This window comes from Ictidomys tridecemlineatus, chromosome 9 (genome assembly GCF_052094955.1).
Source record: "Ictidomys tridecemlineatus isolate mIctTri1 chromosome 9, mIctTri1.hap1, whole genome shotgun sequence".
NCBI lineage: Eukaryota > Metazoa > Chordata > Mammalia > Rodentia > Sciuridae > Ictidomys > Ictidomys tridecemlineatus.
In genome coordinates this window covers 100018304-100042375 of record NC_135485.1, presented here as the reverse complement: position 1 = coordinate 100042375, position 24072 = coordinate 100018304, and the positions used below count along the sequence as shown (strand labels likewise).

Sequence of the window (24072 nt, the reverse complement as noted above, 5' to 3'; positions counted from 1 at the left end):
TCTTTTTTTAAAGGCATTTACTATATAAACTCTAAAATTTACTTTCCTCATAACATATGAAGGGCTGTCAACTATACAAAATACAATCCCCCCACCCAACTGATGTAACAGCCATAAGCACATTAACTATCACACAATCAAATCTTACCTCAGCAGGTCATTCTTTTGCTTTATTAGCTGCTCATTTTGCTGCTTTAACTTAGAAATTTCCTTTTCTAGCCTTATGTATTCACTTTTCAAAATAAGTGCTTTTGTGCTTTGTATGATGCCACTGCCACCACCACAGGTTATGGGCTTATTTGAAGGCTGAGAATCAGTATGTTCTGATATCACTGTGGAAAGCAAAAACATAAATAGGTGGTATTTTTTTAATATAGTGTAATTTTGATTATCTTCAAGATTTAAAATAAATAAGAAAAACTATAAAAATTCAAACATTTCCACCATTACCGTGGAAGTCATTGTAGACTTGTCCTTGTACCTCACCTACCTACCCAGCCTGTTTGATCACCAGTTCTATTTTTTTCTTTTAAAGAGAGAGGAGGGGGGGGAAGAGAGAGAGAGAGAGAGAGAGAGAGAGAGAATGAGAGAGAGAGAGAGAGAGAGAGAATTTATTTATTTACTTATTTATTTTAGTTCTCGGCGGACACAACATCTTTGTTGGTATGTGGTGCTGAGGATCGAACCCGGGCCGCACGCATGCCAGGTGAGCGCGCTACCGCTTGAGCCATATCCCCAGCCCCACCAGTTCTATTTTTAAATTAAATTAATTTTTTTTTCAGGAAGGCAATACTGGGGATTGAACTGGGCCTTGTGCATGCTATAGGCAAGGCTCTATCACTGAGAGATATCTCTAGGCCTTTTAATTTATTTATTTTAAGATAGTATTTTACTAAGTTGCTCAGACTGCTTTGAACTTGAGATCCCCGTCTTAGTTTCTCAAATAGCTGGGATTACAGGTGAGCACCAACCACACTTGGCTGATCATCAGTTCTAAATGTCTTTAGAATTGACATCAACCTCTACCAAATATGGCTAAGATCTTTCATCCTAACTGCAGCAATGGCTACCCTCTCCAGTTAGAGCTGCTCAAAATTAGTGCTCAGCTGGAGGGCTTGTCAATACAGAGAAAGTATGAGGACTGCCTCAGTCATTCAGGGCATTGTAAGTACTCAACGTAAACTGTTACTAAATATACCTTAGAATGTTATTAAAGCATGTTAGTCAGTATTTCACACTATATATGTAAAACTGTGTTCAATTGCATAAAATTGTGAGATGCTTATTTAGTATTCATATTATCCATGTGGGTGGCAGGGAAAGCCTTTGCTTTCTGCACAAAATCATTAAAAATATCATAAAAAGTTACCTTCAGGCTGTGTACTAAAGATGTGTATGAAAACATAAATCAATTTATGTTTAGACTTGGGCCCTATCCCCATGTTACATCATTATGTATATTATGCAAATATCTCAAAATCTGAAAAAATCCAAACCCCCAAAGTTTCTGGGTCTAAGCACTTAGGGTAAGAATCACTCTACTTGTACATACCTGAAAGCCACCTACACATCAGGAGGAACGATCCTGACCTTTCTGTAACAAAGAATCTTCACTTTTATTTTCATCTTGTCAAGTTTTCTAGACAGTTGCTAAGAGCATATTGCAATAGACACTCAGGAAGTTTAATCTACATTAGGTATGTCTTCAACACACACTGAGTGGATAACAACATTTATTATTATTATATTTTATGATAAAATATTATATCTTGCTTGGCATTTAGAATTTTCCATGTGCTTTCACATACAACTTTTGGTTTGCTCTTCTTAACAAGTGCATATAAGGTGAGAAAGGTCAGGTGCTGGACCTGTGATATCATGTGGCCATTAGTGAGGGCAGTCAGTCTAGAGAACTTCCCCCGATTTTTAGCTCAGTGCATTTTCTATTACATAAAGCTGCCTAAGTACTAGCCAGAATTCTCTCTTCTCAAGTAAAACATTAGACAAAAATGTGAAAAAAAGATTGTTTAGGAAGTGCATATGTAGAAATTTAACCATTAAATCTTAAAATGTAGCTGAGATATATTTTAAAAAGCTTTTCAAGTAAATATCACTTTGATATTTTTTACTTTTAAGAGCAAATAGGTTAATATTTACTTATTTTTACTGTGTACCAATCGTCATTTATTAGTTGCATACAGTTTAAAATGTACTAAGGAATGTATTTGGCTTTTATTGGGAAGGGTGGTTCTACCTTGACCATAAAAGTCATTCTTTTATAACAGCAAAGGTATCTTCAGTATAGGTAAAGATCTAATAATGCAAAAGTAAAATTCATATAGAATCTATAATGGATAAACAGTTGACTATAGTAATCTAAAGAGATACTACAAGATATATATTTATTTTAAAAAGAGATTATTGATTAACTTAGGTTATTGAATGTCATATGGATAATAGGCATTTTCAAAGTCTGTGTGTTGAGAAATAATATTGGAAAGATCTGAAAATATGTGTAGTTTCTACTTACTTGAAGCATCTTGGGCCTGTTGACTTCTTCTCAGATTTTCTCTTAATACTCTTATCACTTCTTTTTGATAGTCTATAGTGGCTTTTGTAGAATGAATTCTAACAAGAACAATAATAAAAATATAGCAACTAATTTTCTATGGAAGAATGAACAGAATCTTTGTCAAGAATTTTGTAATATGATGCATTATATTAGCATAGTACCCATAAGTAGTGGTAGATCATCCTGCATAATCTCTCTTTATATGATGCCCTTTATGGCTATAATGCCAGCAAATTCCAAGTATTTTGTTATAGGAACACTCCAATTTTCTTAATATTGAGAAACCAGTTCTAAAATTTCTGAAAGCTCGATAGCTATTAATTGGCTATTAAGCCAAGTTATATTTGGAGATGCTATAAAACAAACAGTTGGGATGCTATCATGGAGTCACAGAATGGTCTTGAAGGTACAATTACCAGAGCAAGAAAGAGAAAAGCAGTTTCATTTCTACACTGTCAGGAAAGCAAAGCCTGATTGCAGGTCTGGTCTAAGGTGAAAGAGTCAAAGGTCAAATTCTGATCATTGTTTCCCAGTAGAAAGACATTTTATGAATTGTTGGTTTAGATATTAATAGGCAATAATAAATTTTAAGACTTTCTGTCTTTCTCAAAAACTATAAAAGTATTTTGATTCTATAAGTAAAAGCTTTTTTCTTAAAAAATAATTAAGGACCTAATAGTGGAAGGCAGCTAGGCAGCACAGAGACTTACAGAGTGCTACATTTTGAGCAGAATTAGAGATTATTAGATATTTATTCAAGATTAGGAAGAATGAAGAATGCTAGGATCTAGAAGACCTCTTAAGACATCCTATAATAACCCTCTCCTTTTATTGATTGTGAATGCAAGGATCTGACAGGCTAAAGAGCTTGTTTAAGGTAATGCATTAATAAGTGAGCACTTCTAATTCAGTTTCCCTGACTCTCTGTTTAGTGTTCTTTTCATTATTATAGATAGAAGCATGCTCTTATAAGTGTGTGTGTGTGTGTATGTGTATGTGTGTGTGTGTGTGTGTATTAATAAAAAGAATATGCTCTGGGGTCCTAGGTACCTATAAATGAAAAGAAAATACACTCTTATATATGCACACACAGAGACTCACACAGAGACATGTATAAGTTCTTAATGTTCACTTCTAAGCATGAAAAGGCCATTTTAAGTTGTTTATACCCAATTGAGAAGGAAGCATTCAAAAAAGTATGTTAATTGATCAGAACTGTCATTAACATAAAAAACTTTATATGACAGTTTAGTAAATTTAAAAATTTGTGGGTTTGTATTTTTTTTAAAGCACTAACATTTTCATAAGTTTCTTTTTAAAAAGTTAACTAATACAAAGATATTTATGTAGTTTAGAAAGAAAAGCTATTAAAGCCATGTTCAATTAAAGCTATAACATACTCCTTCTCAAATTCCTTGGCAGTTTTCATCTTCTCTAAGTCTATTTTCACCAGCTTTGTTTTGAGATCTTCAATTTCTTCTTTATAGGGTTTGGCTCCTAAAGCAACTTGGTCCTAATAGTTACGGAAAAAAGAAAAGTAAAATAATGATTACAGTAGTCCTATATCTCTGGTTTTAAAGAAAAGTTAGCTGCCTTTATTCTAGTAGACATATTTTAAAATAGCAAACCACTTCAAGTATAAGAAAAACAAGAAAGGCATTAATTCTAGTTGAATAGTAACTAAACATTTGATGTAAGGTATATTTGAAGCTAATATATATAGATATATGATTTTTATGTCTTAAAACAAGTACTATTTTGCAATGAAAAAAGTGATCTATGTACAAAATGAAACAGATAGATTGAAAATAATGAAATGGGCGGACAAAGATGAAGCAGGAAAAGGAAACAAAAGATGCTAGAGCAGAAATGTAAACATTAAGTGGAACTCAAATTCAAGCAACAAAACATTATTGGGAATATTTTTATACAGAAAGATAGCTCAATCAGTGATACAAATATATCTGCTTTCCATTCAGAGAACATATACATACTCATGTGCATTAGTAAATCTTTAAAAAAAATTGAACAGACTATTTTATACAGAAAAATTGAATGGAAAACATGGAGAGTTCCCATGTATATAGTGTCCCATACCTTCTTTCCTATTATTACATTCATGCATTATTAGTATGGTACATTTGTTACAACCAATGAACTGATACCAATATGTTATTAATTAATTAAAGTCTGTATTTACTTTAGAATTTCTTAGATTTCCTATGCTCTACCTGTTCATTCTGGTATGCCTCCCCACCAACTCTAACGTCACATATTTGAAATTGTATACTAGGCAGCCTTTTCAGATTGGATACTTTCACTTAGCAATATGCATGTCGCCCATGTCTTTTCATGACTGCATAGCTTCATAGCTCATTTCTTTTATCTGATAAATGACATTCCTTTGTATCAACATAATTATGATGTATTTATCCATTCACCTCTTAAAAGAGGTCTTGATTGTTTCTAAGTTTGGGCAATGATGATACAGCTGCTATAAATGCACATGCATAGCTTTTTGTGCAATGAGTAAATATCAAGGAGGACAACTGCTTGATCATATTGAGGCTGGGGGGCAAAAGGACAGCCAATGTAGATAATGAAAGACTGGGACAGGAAGATGGGGGCTGATTCAAGAGGAAATAAAATGTTAATATCTTCAGGACACTTCCCCTCCTCCATCCTGTTGCCCAGGTTACCTGCTTCTAGGGGTAACCTGCAAGGAGGTGTTAATTAGTAGCCCTTGGGTGACTCTCTTCCTGCCTTTCTGGGCAACTCCTTCCTGGTTTTTGGTCATTGGCCACAGGCAGGATGAGAGCAGGAGGGGGCATGAGAACAAAGGAAATCTAAAATCTATAAAAGGGACAAGGATACCCCTACTCCCTTAGGCACCAACTTGGGTCTCCTCTTTTGCGGAGGAGCCCCTGTCTCTTTCTCTCTTCTATCCTTTATTTTTTTTATTTTTTATTTTTTTAAAGAGAGAGTGAGAGAGGAGAGAGAGAAAGAGAGAGAATTTTTAATATTTATTTTTTAGTTCTCGGCAGACACAACATCTTTGTTTGTATGTGGTGTTGAGGATCGAACCCGGGCCGCACGCACGCCAGGCAAGCGCGCTACCGCTTGAGCCACATCCCTAGCCTGTTCTATCCTTTAAATAAAGCTTTTTGCTCTTGTCTTGGAGTTTCTCAGATGTTTAATCTTCAAAACTGGGGGAACAGGACTAGAACCTGATTCTCAACACTGATATCAATATTGTAAGAAAACATTTAATTACTAAGAAACTGCCAAACTGTATTTCAAAGTGGCTAGATCACTTCACATTCCCACAACGAGTGAGAGCTCCTGTGCTCTGCATCCTTGCCGGGATTTGGTGTTTGTCAATGTTTTGGATTTTGGCCGTTCTAAAAAGAGTGTAGTGGTACCTAATTAATTAAAATCACCATTCCCTAAAGTCTATTTTTCAAAGAGAAGTATTTAAAGAAATTAAGTCAGAACGTAACACTGTTTTTGACAAAATTCTCCAATGGCCCTCAAGACCCTTTATGATCTGTTTCACTGCAGCTTCTTGCCTTATTTTCCACCCCTGTCTTCACTCTACTCTGAATATAGTGACTTTCTTGTTTCTCAAACCTGTCTAGAATATTTGATTCTGGGTCTGTGCAATTGCTATTTCCTTTGCCTGGAAGACTCTTCTCTAGTCACAGTTTGCCCCAGCACTTCCTTTAGATCATCTTATTGTTGACTTTTCTTAACTCTCTCTCTATAAAAATCATCTCTTTGCTTGCACATGCCCACCTTTACCCAGAACCCACATACTCCTTGTCTGACTCATTTCTTTTTCTATTATACTTTTTATCATATATTTATATATTTTTTCCCCTTTATAAGAGCAAAATGTATTTGTTGTAACAAACAATCCAGGGATTTAAATTTTTTTTTCTCCCTCCTGTCCACTGTGAGAAAAGCATATAGGCTTCTGTCTTTGGGTACACAACACCAACAAACAGTTCACAGACCTTTTTCCTACTTGTTACCTTTTACTCATCAGACTGCTCTCTGCATGCAGTGGTGGGCTTTACCTACTTCTCAGCCCAACAGTCTAACTTACTGTTTCCCTCCACCTACCTAATGTATCCTAGTATGAGAGTATATTATAATCTAACGTTTTCTCTGTTGGCAAACATTCAAGTTGTTCCCTTTTATTTTGTGGTACCAGGGATTGAACCCATGGGTGCTTAACCACTAAGCCACATCAGTCCATTTTTATATCATATATTTACATTTTAAAATCAATTAATTTTCTGTCTCCCCATACAAGAAAGCAAGTTCTTTGACTTATATTCTGGACTCCTCTGTTGCCACATAGTTGGTGCTCAGCAAATACTTATTGAATAAATAAAATGTGATTGTTTAATTTGTAATATTAAAAATTTACTCTCAAACTTTTTTCTCTAGTTTATCTGCTCATGTCTCAATGAATGGATCAGACTTTTTAGAAGAATGCTAACCATGAAAAGAGAAGGCATTTTTGACTTGTTCTTAATTTTAGTGGGGCTGAAGAGACACTGAAGCAGAAACACACTTCTATACTATCAGTTTCAGACTTGAGGAAAAGAATTATGAAAAGTGGTTGGAGCAAAACAAAAGGGAGTGATAAGGAAATGATGAATAGAGGTATGACTTCAAGGATACTGAAGTTCAAAAACATTTAAACCACCATTCTTTCCAAAGAAAATTGGCCTGATTTAGCCCACAGGACACCAAGTGGGTCTCAGTAATAAGAACAGCAAGTAGAAAAAAATAAAAACATACTTAATCTACTGGTGTTTATACATTTATTATGGTGTTATATATTTAGATAAGAAGCACACTATTTTTGAAAAATAAAAATGTACATTTTCAAGTATAAACAATGTTGACATATCTTAAAAAATTGCTTTTCTAGCATGACAAAATTAACCAATATTTTACACGAAAATATACTCCTATTCCTAAAAACACTTGGAATGGAACCATTGTATACCCAAGGGATTAAAAAAGTGTATTACAATGATGTGGCCAAATCAATGTTTACAGAAGCTCAATTCACAATAACTAAACTGTGGTACCAACTTAGGTGCCCTTCAACAGACGAATAGATAAAGAAAATGTGGCATATACACACAATGGAATATTACTCAGTCATAAGGAAGAATGAAATTATTCTGACATTTGCTGGCAAATGGATGGAACTGGAGACTGTCATGTTAAGTGAAATAAGCCAATCCCGAAAAACTAAAGGCCAATTGTTCTCTCAGATATGCAGATGCTGGGCTGGGGATGTGGCTAAAGTGGTAGTGCGCTCGCCTGGCATGCGTGTGGCCCGGGTTCGATCCTCAGCACCACATACAAAGATGTTGTGTCCGCCAAAAACTAAAAAATAAATATTAAAAATTTCTCTCTCTTTAAAAAAAAAAAGATATGCAGATGCTAACACAATAAGCAGAGGAGGAAAGAATAGAAGTTTGTTGGATCAGACAAAGGGAAATGAAGGGAAAGGAGTGGAGATGGGAATAGGAAAGACAGTGGAATGAATTAGACATAAGTTTCCTATGTTCATATAGGAATAAATGGCCAGTGTAACTCCACACCATGTGCAACCACAAGAACGGGATCCTAATTAGAATAAATTATACTCCATGTATGTATAATATGTCAAAATACACTCTACTGTCATGTATATCTAAAAAGAACAACAATAAAAAGATACTCTTGCATTTCATTTCTAAGTTGTTCCTTCTTTTAAAGATTGAATAATGAGCTTCAGACATATATATGTCATAGGAAGTTGTGGTGAGACTGGGAGAACAGAGCATCAAATTATTTGTCAAATTTAACAGTTAAAGTAAAATGATAGCATTTACTAATAAAATGAGGTTAAGTTACCTGAAGTGCTTGCATCTTTTCTTTTGTTTTGTCAAGACATTTATTTGATTCATTAATTTTGGCTTGAAGTTTTGCTATAATGTTATTGGTCATTTCAAGTTCTTTCTGCATCTTTATTATCTTGCTTTCCTTATGTACAGCACTTTCTTTAGCTTCACGTAAGGAATTTTCCAGTTCCTGAATCCTCTGTTAGAGAAAGCATATATTCATTAGTTTTTTTTTTTTTTGGTACCAGGGATTGAACCCAGGGGTGCTTAACCACAGAGCCACATCCCCAGTCCTTTTTGTTGAGACAGGGTCTTGCTGAGTTGTTTAGGGCTTTGCTAAATTGCTGAGGCTGGCTTTGAATTTGCGGTCCTACTGCCTTAGCCTCCTAAACTGCTGGGATTACAGGTGTTCGCCACTGTGCCTGACTCATAAGGTTTATTTTAAAGACAGAGATGCAGAATGTAAATTTGAGACAAAAGATTATATTTATGTATTGATAATTTTTCATGAACTGCATTCATAAAGGAAAGAAGAGAGGCCAAATATCACTCAATCTATAGACATGTATTGCTTTCATTTGGAAGTAACTGATTTTTGGATTTAAAAATGACAAAAATTTAAATCATATAATCTGTCAACAAATTCTTAAACCATAAATGTGAAAACAGCACAGTGTTGATGTTATTTACTGGTTAGTTGAGTGCTAAGCACATTAAAGAAGCACTCATTTTAAATTAACACTATCAAAAATATATTTGTTAACTGATTTTCTAAGTAATGTACATAATACCTTTTCCTTTACTTTTGTTAATTAGTTTTGAAATTGAAAAAGGTAAACACGGGGAAAATTCAAAGGTACATGATGAAAAGGTAGTTTCCACCTCAGATCCCAGTTGATTCTGAGGCAATGACTGCTAAACTTTTCAAGTGTACTTTCCCAGGAATTTTCTCTAAGCATCTAAGCACATGTGAATATAGTTTATAAAAATAGTTACTCATACACTATATACTAAACATAAAGTTCTGTTTTTAAACCAGTATTTTTTTGATCTTTCTATTATCAATATATATAAATGTCTTCCATTTTTGTTTTTATGGATACATAGCATCCGATTTCATGGAAATATCATAAGTTATTTATTCAGTCACCACAAATGAAGATTGAGGTTATTTCCAGTTTTTCACAAGTATAAATTATCTTAGGATAAACTTAAATACCTGAATTTTTTTTCATGTTTATCAGATTATTCACATGTACACACATTTTTTTCTGTCTCTGAAATGTCTGTTGCTTTATGGTCCACCTAGAATTTATTTTTTGTTTAGTGAGTCTTATTTCTTTTCCAGATGACTAGTTCGTTGTTTCAAATTATAAGTAAACAATTTTTCCCTGTAGAGTTGAACATTACCATAATTGTGTGCGCGTGTGTGTGTGTGTGTGTGTGTGTGTGTGTGTGTGTGTGTGTATATATATATAAAATTCTTAAGGCTTAATGGAATGGGCTTCTGAACTCAGTTCTGTTCCACCGCTATACTTGTATACTCCTGCATAATTGTCAAAGTAGTCTAATTATAATAGCATATGGTTTCTTATCCATTAGAGTGTTTTCTTGGGTCACCAAAGACAGAATTTCTTTCTGCTTCTTTAAATTATTGCTTTGGTAAATGGGTTTTATCTTTGCTCTATTCTATGTCTATCAGATGATAGTTCTCTTAAGATCACCAAATCAAAAAACTGCAAACTAGTGATCTTCTAGTTTCCACTGGTAATTAATTATTAAAGTAGTGGCTGACATTTCATTACAAGTAAAAATGATAAATTGTAATTTACTCATAGAATCCCCACTAAATCATTTGTGTGTTAATAAAATAAGGTAGCATGTTTTCTAATGTTTAACAACTCCTAAGGTTAAGTAATAATGTAACAGATTATTCAAATAATCTACTGACTCTTAGACACAAGTTGATATGTATAATTATTCTGTTATAATTTTAGCCTCTTCCCTTTTTATTGTGACTGAAATATTAACCAATATTAAAAGAAATGATAATTAGAAAAAAGCTAAATTGTTATTTTTCTCTAAGCTTATATTGGTTTTGCATATAGACAGATTATAGTTTAGTATAAAGTCAAATGATTTAGGAAGTTTATAATATATAGTAATAAAAATTTAAATGGGTAATCACTTAAATTATAGTATAAGAATTTAGTATTCAAATTAAGCTTTGATTTACCTCTGTTTTATGATACAAAGGGTAAATCTTTATAATTTCTAGACTTAAAATTATTTAGCTGAGTGATATCCAGAACTATATATAAATATCTAGCTCATCACACACACAAAATATTGTGTTCATATTCCTTAATAAATGTAGTCAATACTATGATTTTGCTCTAGACTCCAGAATGAAGCTAAAAATTAAAGAATAACTTATAAGAAATTGCATACCTCTGTTAGTTGTACAGCTCTTGATGTAACATGAGGATTTTTATTGTCTTGTACAATAGGATTAGCCTGGGCACCAGATATTGGGGAGACTGTCAAAGTTTGGTAGTCTTCAAACAGTTTTTTATTTTTCTCTATTATTGATTTCAGGTCATGTTCCCATTCTTTTGATCGGGTTACACTTCTTTCCTCAAACTCTGTTGATTCATTTATTATACCCTATTGAACAGTAAAACATTACAGCTCTAAAATGATTTATATATTCAAGCACTAGAATTCTAGTACAATGCATATGCTGAAATTCATTATTTAGAAGGCCCAACACCCTAGAACAATGCTTTTAAAGAATGAACATTCTTTGTGATTTGCACAAATTTTTTGAAATTATAGACATTGGATGTTGATTATGAGAGTAAGATAATCCCAGCTTTATTGGATCTGTACTAGCACATGAAGAGAAGCTACAATATTAATCTAGTTTTTTTTTGCTCTAATTTCACACATACAAGAAGTCTTTTGATACTATATATCTTACCAATTATGCAGATTAAAATCATTATAGATGTTATGGTTGATGATGAGCTATTAAGTGCCATCTAACAGCAGAACACTCCTAATAAACTTAACAGTTATCTATTTTCCTGCTTCATTTTAAACTTCAGTATTTTTAGGGAAAATAACTGGCCGTTGGTAATTAATATGGATATCTTTCATTTCTGTGCAGAGAATAACATGTCATCAATACTCTTTTTTACAATGAAGGCTAATTCTAAAATTAATCATATAATAAACACTTCCTAATTCCTATGGGATATACTTTTTGCTCTTATCAAGAATGTCTTATTGGTCTCCTCTATAACTTCTTTGTGGTTTTATGGTCATTCTGCTAGGACGGGATCTTAAGTTAGTTGTGTTCTTTCTGATATCCTGGACTCTTTGGCTCTGGTTTACTGACTTTGCATCGTACAAAGTTATTGACTCCTACCCTCAGGGTGCTAGAAGAAGCCATATTCATGCTGACACAGCAGCAATCCCTACTTTCTAAGCTACTTACAGCTGATACCTCAATATTATAAGAAAAGCTTTGAATTATAGAGATATTATTTTGTTTTGTGCCTTTCTCCATTGATTGTGATCAAGTATGTTTGAAATAGCCTATTACTGTTTTGTTCGTTCTGGTTATTCTACAAATAGGAGGAACTACCGGTGGAAAACATTTTTTCATCCCTTCTTTCAATGTGATTTAAATATAGTCTCCAGATGAAATTAAAGTATCAAAAAAGAACTATTCAAACATATGAAACACAAAACCAATCTTGGAAGCTACCATATTAATCTATTCTTTTTGCTCTAATTTCACACATACAAGAAGTGCTTTTGATACTATATATCTTACCAATTATGTAAGGAAGAGATTATACCAATGAGCACTATGAATATAATAATTACTGAAAAGTAAAACAAATTAACAACCTGTTGTTGGTTCTTATGAATCAGTACATTGGGACTGATCATGAAGGGAATAAACATAAAAATCTCGATTTTGCAGATTCTGGTCCAGCTCGTCAAGAATTCAGAAGTTACCAGTCCATCATAACAACAGAAAGCAGAACTGAAAAATCAAAACTCTGACTAGATCTATCAATGCAGTTAGGTCACAGAAATAGACCTATAGTCAACTCATTTTTGACAAAAGAGCAAAAGCCATAAATAGAGCAAATATGGTCTTTTCAATAAATGGTGCTGGAGCAAAGGGACATCCACAAGCAAGAAAGTGAATCTAGACACAGACCTTACAAGCTTTATAAAAAGTAACTCACAATGGAACACAGAATTAAATATAAAGTATGAAACTTTAAAATCCCAGAAGATAACATGGGAGAAACCTTGATAACCTTGAGCTTGGTGATAACCTTTTAGAAACAACTTCAAAGTCATGATCTCTGAAAGAAATAACTAACAAGCTAACTCTTTAACATTAAAAACTCCCAGGAATTTCTGCTTCATTTTGTTATAAAATTAAAACCAGCCTAAAAAAATAAAGTTTATTAATACAAAAAATAGACACATTTTTGATCCTCAAAGTTCAGAATCAGCATGTATAATTCTGAGACAAGCAGGAGTAAAGTTCATGAAGTCCCGAGGCCCTGCTGAAGCAGCCAGCCAACTAGTCTATGGCTTTACCACAACAGCTGCCTGCAGCCCTGAAACTGACTCAGGCCTCACCTCGGCTGAAGCTACTTGGAGAAAGTTCAATTCCTACTGAAAGTGAGAAAGAGAAGGGGAGAGAAGAGTAGAAAAGCTGTGGAGTTCAAATTTCAGGAGTGAAAACTGAATACTATACACAAGGTTGGGTCACCTTTATAAGTATAAATTGACATTTAATTATCTTAAGAAGCATAATATGTTAGAGGAAGAACACATTTTACAAAATCAACTTTTTTCATAATGTATGCAAATAAATTAAAGAAAACATACTTAAAATTAATTTACTCTAAGCCCTCTGAGAAATGAGTTAGAAAAAGCAAACAGAATGAGGTAGCATAATAAAAATTAATACTTACAGTTATTTTATTATGGTAGAAGTAATTCACTTGACAAATGCTATCATTTTCTTTCTGGATGCTATTTTTAAGTTCTTCTATATTAAAAGGAGTACTTAACCACTCTTCCAAAACCTGAGTCATTTTTTTCCTGTTACTAAATACTTGTAATTCAGTCTTTATGCTGGGGAAGTCATTTTCTGAGAAATCTTTGAGAATTTCCTGTGTAAGAAACATGCACTTTAGCACCTGAACATTAGGAAAATTTTATCCAAATATCATATGAAATATAAGAATATTATAAAAGGGGAAAACATGGATTCTTCTTAATATTTTAAAGTAATCTAAGGCTGGGTGTTGTGGTGCACACCTGCAGTCCCAGCAACTTGGGAGGCTCAAAGCCAGCTTCAGCAACTTAGCTAGATCCTCAGCAACTTAGTGAGATCCTATCTCAAAATAAAAAACTAAAGAGAGCTGGGAATGTGGCTGAGTGGTTAAGTGCCTCTGGGCTCCATCCCAGGTACCAAAAGAAAAAGAAAGAAAAGAACAACAACAACAAAAAAATAATCTAAAAAATATAATTCTAACCAAAAACTTTATTCTATTCTAGGATTCCATGGATTCCTATTTACTAAAGTTAAATCTGTTTTTCTGTGCCTATGGAGGTCTGAAAGGAGGCTAGTCCATTATTTGGCAGTTTTTATGTTTGGCTAGTTATTATTCTTCAACCTATTTTTAATTTCTGGTAAATAAAAACAAATAGTTTTAAGCACATGCAAAAGTACTTTTCTACATGATAACAAGGCTAATTAATTCTATTTAAAATAAATTATACCTCAATATGTAGATCCAAACTCTGGTTCAGTTTGGAGTGCCTTAATTCTTTGGATGGTATGTCATAATCCTGTTGAAGGTGTTGTATTTTAATTTGGAGTTCACTTTGCTTTTCCACTTCATCAATAAAAGCTATTTCAAATTTATTGATGGATTCATGTTGTTCTTCTTTCATCTTTGTAATATAGCTTAACACATACTTGTAGAAAAAAATGAAATAAATCAGAAAATTAATTTTTTTCATGTTTAGAGTAAGTTTCAAACCTTTGAGACTGAGGTGAGAAGGTGTACCTTGTTTATTTATATTCTCTGATAATAAGGGAGGAGCCATCTTCTATCTCCAAATTTCTCTTTTTAGAATCATGGGAGAGTAACTTCCAGACCTCTACTTCCATATTTTTGACCTCCTACTAAGGGTGTCTTATAAATACCTTAAATTAAATATTTAGAATGTTACATGGTCTCTTTATGTATATATCCTGCTTTTTCTGTTGCCCCTTTTTTGGTTAGTTAAATTGCCAATCACCAAGGATTCCCAGTTAACATCTAAGTAAATCCTCTTCTGCCCACCTTGCTTGGATAACCAATAAAAAGGTCTTTTAAGCCTCAAGATTTCCTTGTTGAGAATCATTAGACATTTAAGCTTCAATATCATATATTCATGGGTCATACAAATAAGTTCTAGATATCTGTTTGTCAAGATTTGTGGAAGGATTTTCAGAACCTAAAGGGGCAGACATCTAACTAGGCAGGAAAGATACCTACTTGTTAATTCCTTAACCTCTCATAATCTGGTGTCTTCCCTAACCGCTTGACTAAAATTACTCTGGCAATGGTCACCAAGAAATCTATTATCATTGAATTGAGGGGACACCTTTGTTTCATAAATATCTGCCACTCTTGGCCACTTTGAGGAGCTCCACTCCACTGACTTGAGGGACAGCACTTTTGTTTGCTTCTTTCCTGAATTTTTGATTTTTTCATACCTGAACATACATGTTACACCCTTCTATTACTGTCTCTTTTGGACATTTATCTTTTTCTGGGTTCTTGTCTTCTTCCAAAGCTTTTATTCTTCTGAGAAGAGATTGAAGAAGCATTTAGCAGCTTGAAATGGTTATGTCTAGGTGATTTTTTAATGGTCTCTAGATGACCTTTATGTACTTCTTGTCACCTATATGCTGATGAGTCCCAAATCTCCTGACTTTTATCCTGCCAAACCTCAGACTCACAGTTAAATGCCTACATGGTTTCTCTTCTTAGATGTCTCATAGGTATTCTAACCTTGAAACATCTAAACTAAACACCTGATCTCTCCAGCATCACATACCTGATTCTCTTCCTTTTCTCAGTTAATCCTATCTTACACACATGGATAATCACAAATCTTGGAACTCCATTCAAACTTCTCTCCCTATTTCCATTATAAATCACCTGGACATACCATTTCAAGCTGCTAAATGCTTCTTCAATCTCTTCTCAGTCCCTATTTAACTTTCCCTAGTATAATAACACATATTATCTCATCTGGACCATTGTAATTGCCCCTTATTTCTCTCTTCTTCTAAGCTTATCTCCCTCAAATTCATGCTTTTTTTCCTGCAATGAAGTACCTAAATGTTAATCTCATCTGTTACTACTGCTACTTTAACTATCTTTTGGCTGTCTGTCTTCTACAAAACAAACTCCAAAATTTATTGCTTGAATTTGGCTTCCACCATAGTCTAATCTTCTGTAAATTCTTACATGTGACATGTCATACAACCTGTATATACCTCTATCACTGCACTCATTACCTTTTTATATGTCTGCCTTACCAGATTAAGAGATCTTTGATATGACTCATCTGTCTTCTGAGTACCTGGACAGTATATAGGCACAAAGGCAAAGCTCAGTTTTTATTGAATGAGTAGATACTAGAAACACTAAAAATCCTAAACTTACTGTTCTCAGACCTATACAATATTTAAATTTAATAAGTATACTAAATAGCAAATATGCCAACTCCTAAAACAGTACTTAAGTACATTAAAATTTATAACTGAAATTTAGAGCAGTATTAATAAGATACTGGTACCTTTAGTTTCTTTATGACTCTATGGAATTCCATGGAACATCTCTGGTTTGCAGCAAAAAGTTTTTGGATCTGCTTTGTTTGTGGGTATGGAAGTAAGAGGTTTGCTTTTACTCTAATTGAAAGATCTTTTTGGGTTTCAATTTCCTTCTCTAAGTCAAAAGACAATTTATTCAAGTACTCGTAATGATTATCCATCTCTGAGTATCTCTGAAGCAGCTCCTGAAATTAAAATTCATTTGATTTAACAATAAATAGCCCCACTAGTAAAACTGTAAGAACACTTATATTTTAACACTTTCTACAAGAAAGAAATCAATCAAGACATTTAAACAAATGGAAACATTATTGATTTGGGATTATAGAAATAATATATGATTATAATGAAAATTTTTTACAAGTTGGCCAATATAACAAACCCGGAAATAACCATTGTTTTAATTTTGATGCATTCTCATTTAGTCTTTTGAATATTCATGATTTGAACGAGTACTGGGAAAGTCTGAAGAGAAATTTGAGTGAACTCAAACCCCATCAATTCTGACCTTACTTCTCACTAGCTTTTCTCATTCTTGGTGTTACTCGAACCCACCAGACAGGCTGGCTGCCTCAGGAGCTTTGTTCATTATTCCCTCCATCTACTTCGTGCTTGTCTCAAATACCTGCACAATTTAATCCTTGGCCTCTTTCATGTATACACTCGAGGCCTTAAAAAAACCACAAACTCCGATTGTTTTGTTTATATATGTACATAGGTGGGTGTACATATGCATACCTATACTAGGTTATAATGTTTAGAAAAGTACCAGGCATTACCTACTCATCCTACACAAGTATCTAAATTCCATCTTAGGCTTCAGGAAGCCTTTGGAAGAGTACCGACATGCATTTGTAGGGAACACTTACTTTTATCCTGAAGCACTTTTCTCTCAGGCTTTCTGTATTGTGCTCTTCTCCATCACACAGTGAACTTCTTTCATATTTTATGATCTCTTTGTGGTTCTGATGATCCTGGTACAGAGAAACAATCAGACATAACTATTCACATATAATGTATAATCATATACTTATTATTTGGAGATGGGATTTGTTATTCATAGTTGAAAATGAGGTTTTAGAATTTCTTTTGGTTCCTTAAACTGAATCTCTGTATTTAAAATTATTGCTGCCAACTAAACATACTAGCAAAGCCACTATCCAAAGTGTCGCAAACACTATTCACATATTCTTTCTCGTAACTGGGAACTGAAAATTCAGATCTTATTTATATTCCACATTTCTCATTAAAAAGTACAAAACAAAAAATTATTTTTTGCCTACTTGTTTATTGTTATCATTACAGTACCCAGAAGCATGACTACCTGTTGAATAAGTATTTGTCTAACGGATTAAAATTCTATAAATTTAGTTATGGCTCATATATAGATGATTCCTAAGCATCTGATATTTCTGCTAAGATTGCAAATGATATTTTTTCTACTTTATTTTGTAGAGCATTCAGTTGGCTTTTAAAATTATATTATATATATCTACAAATAATCATACTAGAAAAACTTTGTAATGTTCATCTTCTCTTTTTTCCTTCTAACCAGCAGTTATGGACCATTTCAAGATTCCTATTAAGAGGTACAGAAGTGGAATATTTAATCTTTTATAAATCTATCCCTTCAGATATTTCTCTATTTAGAATAATACTATTTTTTATTAAACAAAACTTTAGAAATTATATTACTAAGAATATTTTGCTGTAAACTTTTTCTTAAAAATGAAAAGTGATGTTTTCCTGAAAAAAAATTTGGCCCCTTTTAAAAATGTGTTTCCTACTGATATGAAAATTATAGTAAGTTTTCCCACTATCTTTAGTATTCATTGAAAATTCTAAGAAAAAGCCAGGCACGGTGGCACACTTCTATAATCTCAGCAGCTGGGAAGGCTGAGGCAAGAGGATTATGAATTCAAAGCCAGCCTCAGCACCTCAGTGAGGCACTGAACAACTCCGTGAGACTCTGTCTCAAAATACAAAATAGGGCTGGAGATGTGGCTCAGTGGTCTAGTGCCTCTAAGTTCAATCCCCAGTATCAAAAATAAGAAAATTCTAAGGAAAAAACACCCATATTGGCACCCCTTTATAAAGCTTGATTCTTACAGTTACTAGAACTCACTCTAGCTATCATTTTTCTTATGATTTCTCTGAACTGGTCTCTTTCCATTTTGAGACACTCCTTTTTCCTCCTTAGCTCATTGCTTTCTTTAGCTACAGTTCTTATTTCTTCAAGATTTTCATGAAGTTTCTTAGTAGAGCACAAGTTATCCATATCCACAGTTTTCACAGATACATTTTGGGCCTCAATTTGCCTCTTCAAATGTTCCATTTCATTCATTTTTTTATCACTTTTATTGACATCTTTATTCATTTTAAGAAGTTGAAGCTCTTTTTCCTGAAGTTCTTGGATCTTGAGATAATTACAAAATAAATTAGAATGCAAACAGAATTCCTTCATAGAAGGAAAATAGTATCTACTTGTTACATTTGTACATTTATACAAGTTATGTATCCCTCATCTGAAGTGTTTCTGATTTTGAAATATTTGCATAGTTGCTACCAGTTGAGAATCCCTAATTTGAAAATTCAAAATCTGAAAACTTTGAGGCTTACATCAGTGCTCAAAGTATAGATTTCAGAGCATTCTGGATTTCAGATTTTTGGATTAGGGATGCTCAATATATCTATATTTTCTCATTTCTCAAGTAATTTTGGATACAGTTACTTCCTAAAAAACCCCACAAAAAACATACCTTTTTCTGTAATTCATCTTTTGATTTATCTAAATCTTTTTGAATATTTATAATTTGAGTTGTCTTTCCTGAAACTTTCTCTCTGAATTTCTCAATAGTTTGTTGTTGTTCTTTCAAATACATATGAATAAGTTTTAGTTCCTGTTGTGTCTCCAGATCCTTTATTAGAAAAAAGAGAAATGTGATGACATAAAGAAACATTATCTTTTCTTAATCATTAAACGAAATTTGAAAAAAATGCATATTTAGTTAAAAACAACCAATCTGCCATCCCCCAAATTCGAAGTACACAGAAAGATTTAAGGTACAAATTCCTGTCTCTAACCTCCCTCACCTTAGTCCTGTTCCTTGCTGACCTGTACCACTTGCTTTTCTCCTTTCCTATTATCCAAACAGTATAACATACTTTCTAATCAGTATCACACAAAAGGTGCTCTTTCCTAGGCTTAGTATTTCATTATAAGACGAACCCCTCGGCCAGTGCCTTATGGGTGAACACTTGAATTGCCTTTAGATTTTGATCACCCCAAACCATGCTGCAGTGAATGCTGTTATATTTTTATTCCAATGTGTGAATATGTTGATATGATAAATCTATATAAGTGGAATTGCTATATCAATGTTTATAATGATAAAATTTCACCAACAGTATCATCTATCTTCAAAGAAGGGAGGTTCTGCCTTACGGATATGCTTACTGGACAGGAAGAATGTGCACAACTCACTTTAGCAATGGTATCCTGCAGGTTTTCCTTGAGTTGGTCTCTCTCCAGCTTGAGCATCTCCTCTGATCGTCTTATATTATCTCTCTCTTTCATTACAGATTTCATTTCTTCGAAGTTATCTTGAAGATTCTGAGCCAAATTACCCAGAGTTAAACCTTGATCCTTGAGTTGTTTCTGTATCTCACTGACATCTTCTTTTAATTTAAAAAGTTTCTGTTCATTTCCCTTAAGCTTTTGAATCTTAAGATAATCATAATATAATGTTAGGTTACAGATTTTTAGGGAAGGACAAGGAATAGTCTCTAAGTTAATTAAGACGATAGCCCCCCTTTTTATAATCATTAACACCCTGCATAAACCCACACAAAATTAATTTTCTTTTGAGGTACAATATACAAAAAGCACCCTATAATCATGTTTATAGTTCCATTTATTCTTGATACATGCATACACCTATAAAACTACAATCCATATCAAGTCAGAGAATATTTCTGGCATTCCCTAAAGAGCCTGTGAACCCCTTCCTTAAAGGTAACTGCTATTGGGATCTTTATCATACTTGATCAGTTTTACCTACTTTTGAACCTTCCTAAGAGTGTATTCTCCTGATAATAGGTATTTGTTTTCAAGTTCCCCACCATTTTGGATAAAGCTGCTACAGACATTCTTGTAAATATCTTTTTAGAGATGTTATTTAGTCTTTTCTATTAGGTAGATAACCTAATATGGGTCTTATGGCATTTAGTAAATACTGACAAGCTGTTTCTGAATATGGCCCATCCATCTCATATTCTGAAGATTTCAAACACAACAAATCAGACATTCAATCAAAACCCCCCACAAAATATCTTTTCTTATAATCTGGCATTTGAATTTTCTAAATCTATTTTCATATTTGCCATTTCATCTGTCTTCTCAGAAACAATTCCTCTGAGTTTATTAATAGTTTCTTGGTGCTCGTTTAGATCCATGTGAGCAATTCTTAGTTCTTCTTGCTTTTTCAGATCCTTTTAAGAACAAGGTCATATCTTATTGTTAACTACTTTTTTTTTTTTTTTTAGTGAAGTGATATATTTTCTTAGTAAAAATAATAATGCATTTACTTCTTAATTTACATCATTGTTGTTACAAAAGTTAAAGACTTTCTCTTACTGTCCTTATCCCTCCACACTCTACTCCTCTTTTAGAAGTAAACACATTACACATACTACTTAACAGCTGGATTCCTCCACTTCAGGTTTATCTTGGACTTCCAAATAGGATGTTAAAATCCGTTTCACTTTTTGTAGGGCTGAACAGGATTTTGATATATGGCTCATATTTACCCAGTTTCCTTAGGAGGAACATTTAAATTGTTTCCCACTTTTATTACAAACTACTACAATGAACAACCTTGTGGTGTTGTGGTGTACATATGTGTACGTATGTTTGTGTGTATATATTTATTTAAGTAATTGAGTCAGTATACATGTAGGATAAAATCTATGAAGAAAATGCTGGTTATATAACTTAAAGTTTTTAAGAAAAAGAATACAAAATTACCTGCTTAAAAGATTATCATGTCGCTCTTGCCAACAATACCACTTGTTTCAAAGAAGGTTCATTGCTCTAAGAAAACATTTATTTGCTAGCAAGAAGAATGAGTGTAACTTACTTTTGCTTCTGTTTCTCTAAGGTTTTCCCTCAGCTTGTCTCGTTCCACTTTGAGAGTTTCCTCCACAATTCTTAGGCCATCATTTTCCTCAGTAAAAAGTTTCAGTTTTTCAAGGCTCTCATTTATTTTCTGAGTCAACATTAACTTCTCTAATTCTAAACTCTCCAGAGCTGAGTTCTGAGCTTCCAGTTGTTTCTTCAGTTGCTCTGTTTCATACACATTTTCCTTCAGGTCATTTTTTACTTTAAGAAGTTGATGTTCTTTCTCTCGAAGTTCTTGGATCTTGAGATAATCAGGCAATAAGTTAGGATATTGAAGATATAAATAAAAACCCAAATAATAGCTTCAAAGTTGAGTAGATAAATCTTGTCTTCAATTTTAGGCTAATTCATGTCCTGTTTCATTATACAAAAGACCTGATTTGAACTCCTAGTTACTCAAATAACAACTTAAAAGAAAATACCTGTGCTTTTATGGCAGTCTTTGCATTTTCTAAGTTCATTTGCATATTTAATATTTCATCATTTTTTTCAGAAACAGTTCTTTGGAGTTTATCAATAGTTTCTTGGTGCTCTTTCAGATCCATGTGAGCGATTCTTAGTTCCTCTTGTTTCTCTAAGTCCTTTATTATTAGAGGAAGAAAAAATATCAAGAGTAACACAATTAAAATGCTATAGTAAGATAGAAGGTAAGAAGTAAAAGTCCTCCTTAACCTTTATAAGGCTTCCCAGTCTTCACCCTTTAAGCTACTTCAGAATGTCAACACTTGCTCTGGATATATTCTACAATAGAATAAATTTCTGTTGCTGTAAGCCACCAAGGTTATGGTAATTTCATATGCCATCCCTAGGAAACTGATATAGGCTGATCAAGACGATAAAGTAAAAATGTAAAAATAAAGTTGAAAGGCACAGATACTAAGCATTTAAATATAGGCACCAAATAAATAATTCTCCTTTATCTTAAAAAACTTTTAAAATTTATTTTCATTTAAATTTTTAGCTGTCAATGGACTTTTATTTTATTTATTTATTTATATGTGGTGCTGAGAATCAAACCCAGTACCTTACACATGCTAGGCAAGCCACTGAATCACAACCTCAGCACCTTATTTTCAATTTTAAGTAAGAAGGAGTGGCCTAAAACAAATTCAGAGGCATTAACTTCCAAGGCTGTTGACTTCACTTCCTTAGGAGGAGTAAATTAGACATAAGGTTTTTTAACAAATTCAATCAGACGAGATAGGGAAAGGGAAAGGGATTTGGCTTAAAAGAAAATATAGATTAGGAAAAAAATACTACACAATAGAACAACAGAAACCACAGCATATTATCTATAATGCAAGTGGCACTGCTCTTAGCTTAAATAGACCTCTGTGGTTGTATTTCAGAATCACTTGGACAGTATGGTTGTTACAGGAGCCTTGGGTTTTATACATGCATTGCACCATCCTACCTCCAGGAAAGGAGTGATTTGGGAAACTACAAACATCTTAGTGATGGTGATAGTATTAAGCCTTTCATTTTAAAGAACAACAAATATATCTTCATATGGGGAGGATCTTTGTTTTGTTGACTAATGTCTCTTAAGTGCCCAGGATGATGCCTGGCCCATATAGTGTTCAACAAGTATTTGACTGATGACTACATCAGATGATTAGTTTAAAAGATCAAGGTCCCTTCTCACCTAAAGACTCTGGAATAATGTAACCTGACAAGAAATGTTAGTTAAGATTCTGTGAATTGAAACTTCAAAATACCAGAATAAAGATCTGTTCTTTTGCAAATATAATGTGCTATTCTTGCATTTAGGCTATGGGAATCAAAAACTATTATCAAAAATGTTTAATCAAAAAAAAATGGCTAGGAAGATAACTTAAAAAAAATTTACCTTTTCCTTTAGCTTTTCTTCAACTTCTGCCAGTCTCTCACAGGTCTTAGAAAGCTCTTTGTCTTTCTTCATGACGTGGTTCTTTTCTTGTGCAACTATCTCTTGTTGCTTTTTAAGTTCATCTTCAAGAATTCTTAATTCTTCCTGGTTTTTAATGGTCTAGAATAAAACAAGAAGTTGGGATTAAAACAAATAATATTAGCTTACATTTATGAAACCAGGTAAAAATCGGCATTTACCTCAGACTATAAATGAAGAAACTATATAGTAAAACTATATAGTAAAAATGAATTTAAAAGAAAGCGAATCTTTAATCATGTAAATCTTTAATCATAGAGAATCTGCTTTTTTATATTCAATTATTATTGCTCAGTTTATATTCCTATGAGAATTAGAATTGGATTTACCATTCAATCAAGAAAGTTTATCTCATTTTCTGTGCCTAAACTCAAAAAGACTGCTAAGTGTTCACTGACTGAGTTTTTCACATGAAGCATTAGCTTTGGTTTTGAGCACTATCATCAGCAAACTCAAAATGGTAGCTGCCCTTTGTAGCACTATGAAGGCTGACTTGTCATTAAGCTTGCACAGTGGCATTCTCATGTATCAAGACCACAAAACAAC

The 24072-nt window shown here is 33.2% G+C and overlaps 1 protein-coding gene across 3 annotated transcripts in view; it reads right to left on the bottom strand.

The window, feature by feature from the left end:
- Positions 1 to 24072, bottom strand: part of Cenpe (centromere protein E) — an 81556-nt gene that overhangs the window by 9825 nt on the left and 47659 nt on the right. For 2 of the 3 annotated variants that reach the window (XM_078021857.1, XM_078021859.1), the window contains exons 34-47: positions 23449 to 23607; positions 22022 to 22180; positions 21559 to 21840; positions 19905 to 20144; positions 19180 to 19338; positions 17290 to 17394; positions 16387 to 16605; positions 14311 to 14508; positions 13497 to 13697; positions 10936 to 11151; positions 8498 to 8683; positions 3973 to 4085; positions 2531 to 2628; positions 149 to 332 (exon numbers count right to left, since the gene is read on the bottom strand). In XM_078021857.1, the coding sequence (XP_077877983.1) occupies positions 149 to 332; positions 2531 to 2628; positions 3973 to 4085; positions 8498 to 8683; positions 10936 to 11151; positions 13497 to 13697; positions 14311 to 14508; positions 16387 to 16605; positions 17290 to 17394; positions 19180 to 19338; positions 19905 to 20144; positions 21559 to 21840; positions 22022 to 22180; positions 23449 to 23607 (2519 nt within the window). The remainder of the gene's footprint in view (positions 1 to 148; positions 333 to 2530; positions 2629 to 3972; positions 4086 to 8497; positions 8684 to 10935; positions 11152 to 13496; positions 13698 to 14310; positions 14509 to 16386; positions 16606 to 17289; positions 17395 to 19179; positions 19339 to 19904; positions 20145 to 21558; positions 21841 to 22021; positions 22181 to 23448; positions 23608 to 24072) is intronic. The other variant, XM_078021858.1, reaches the window with a different exon arrangement.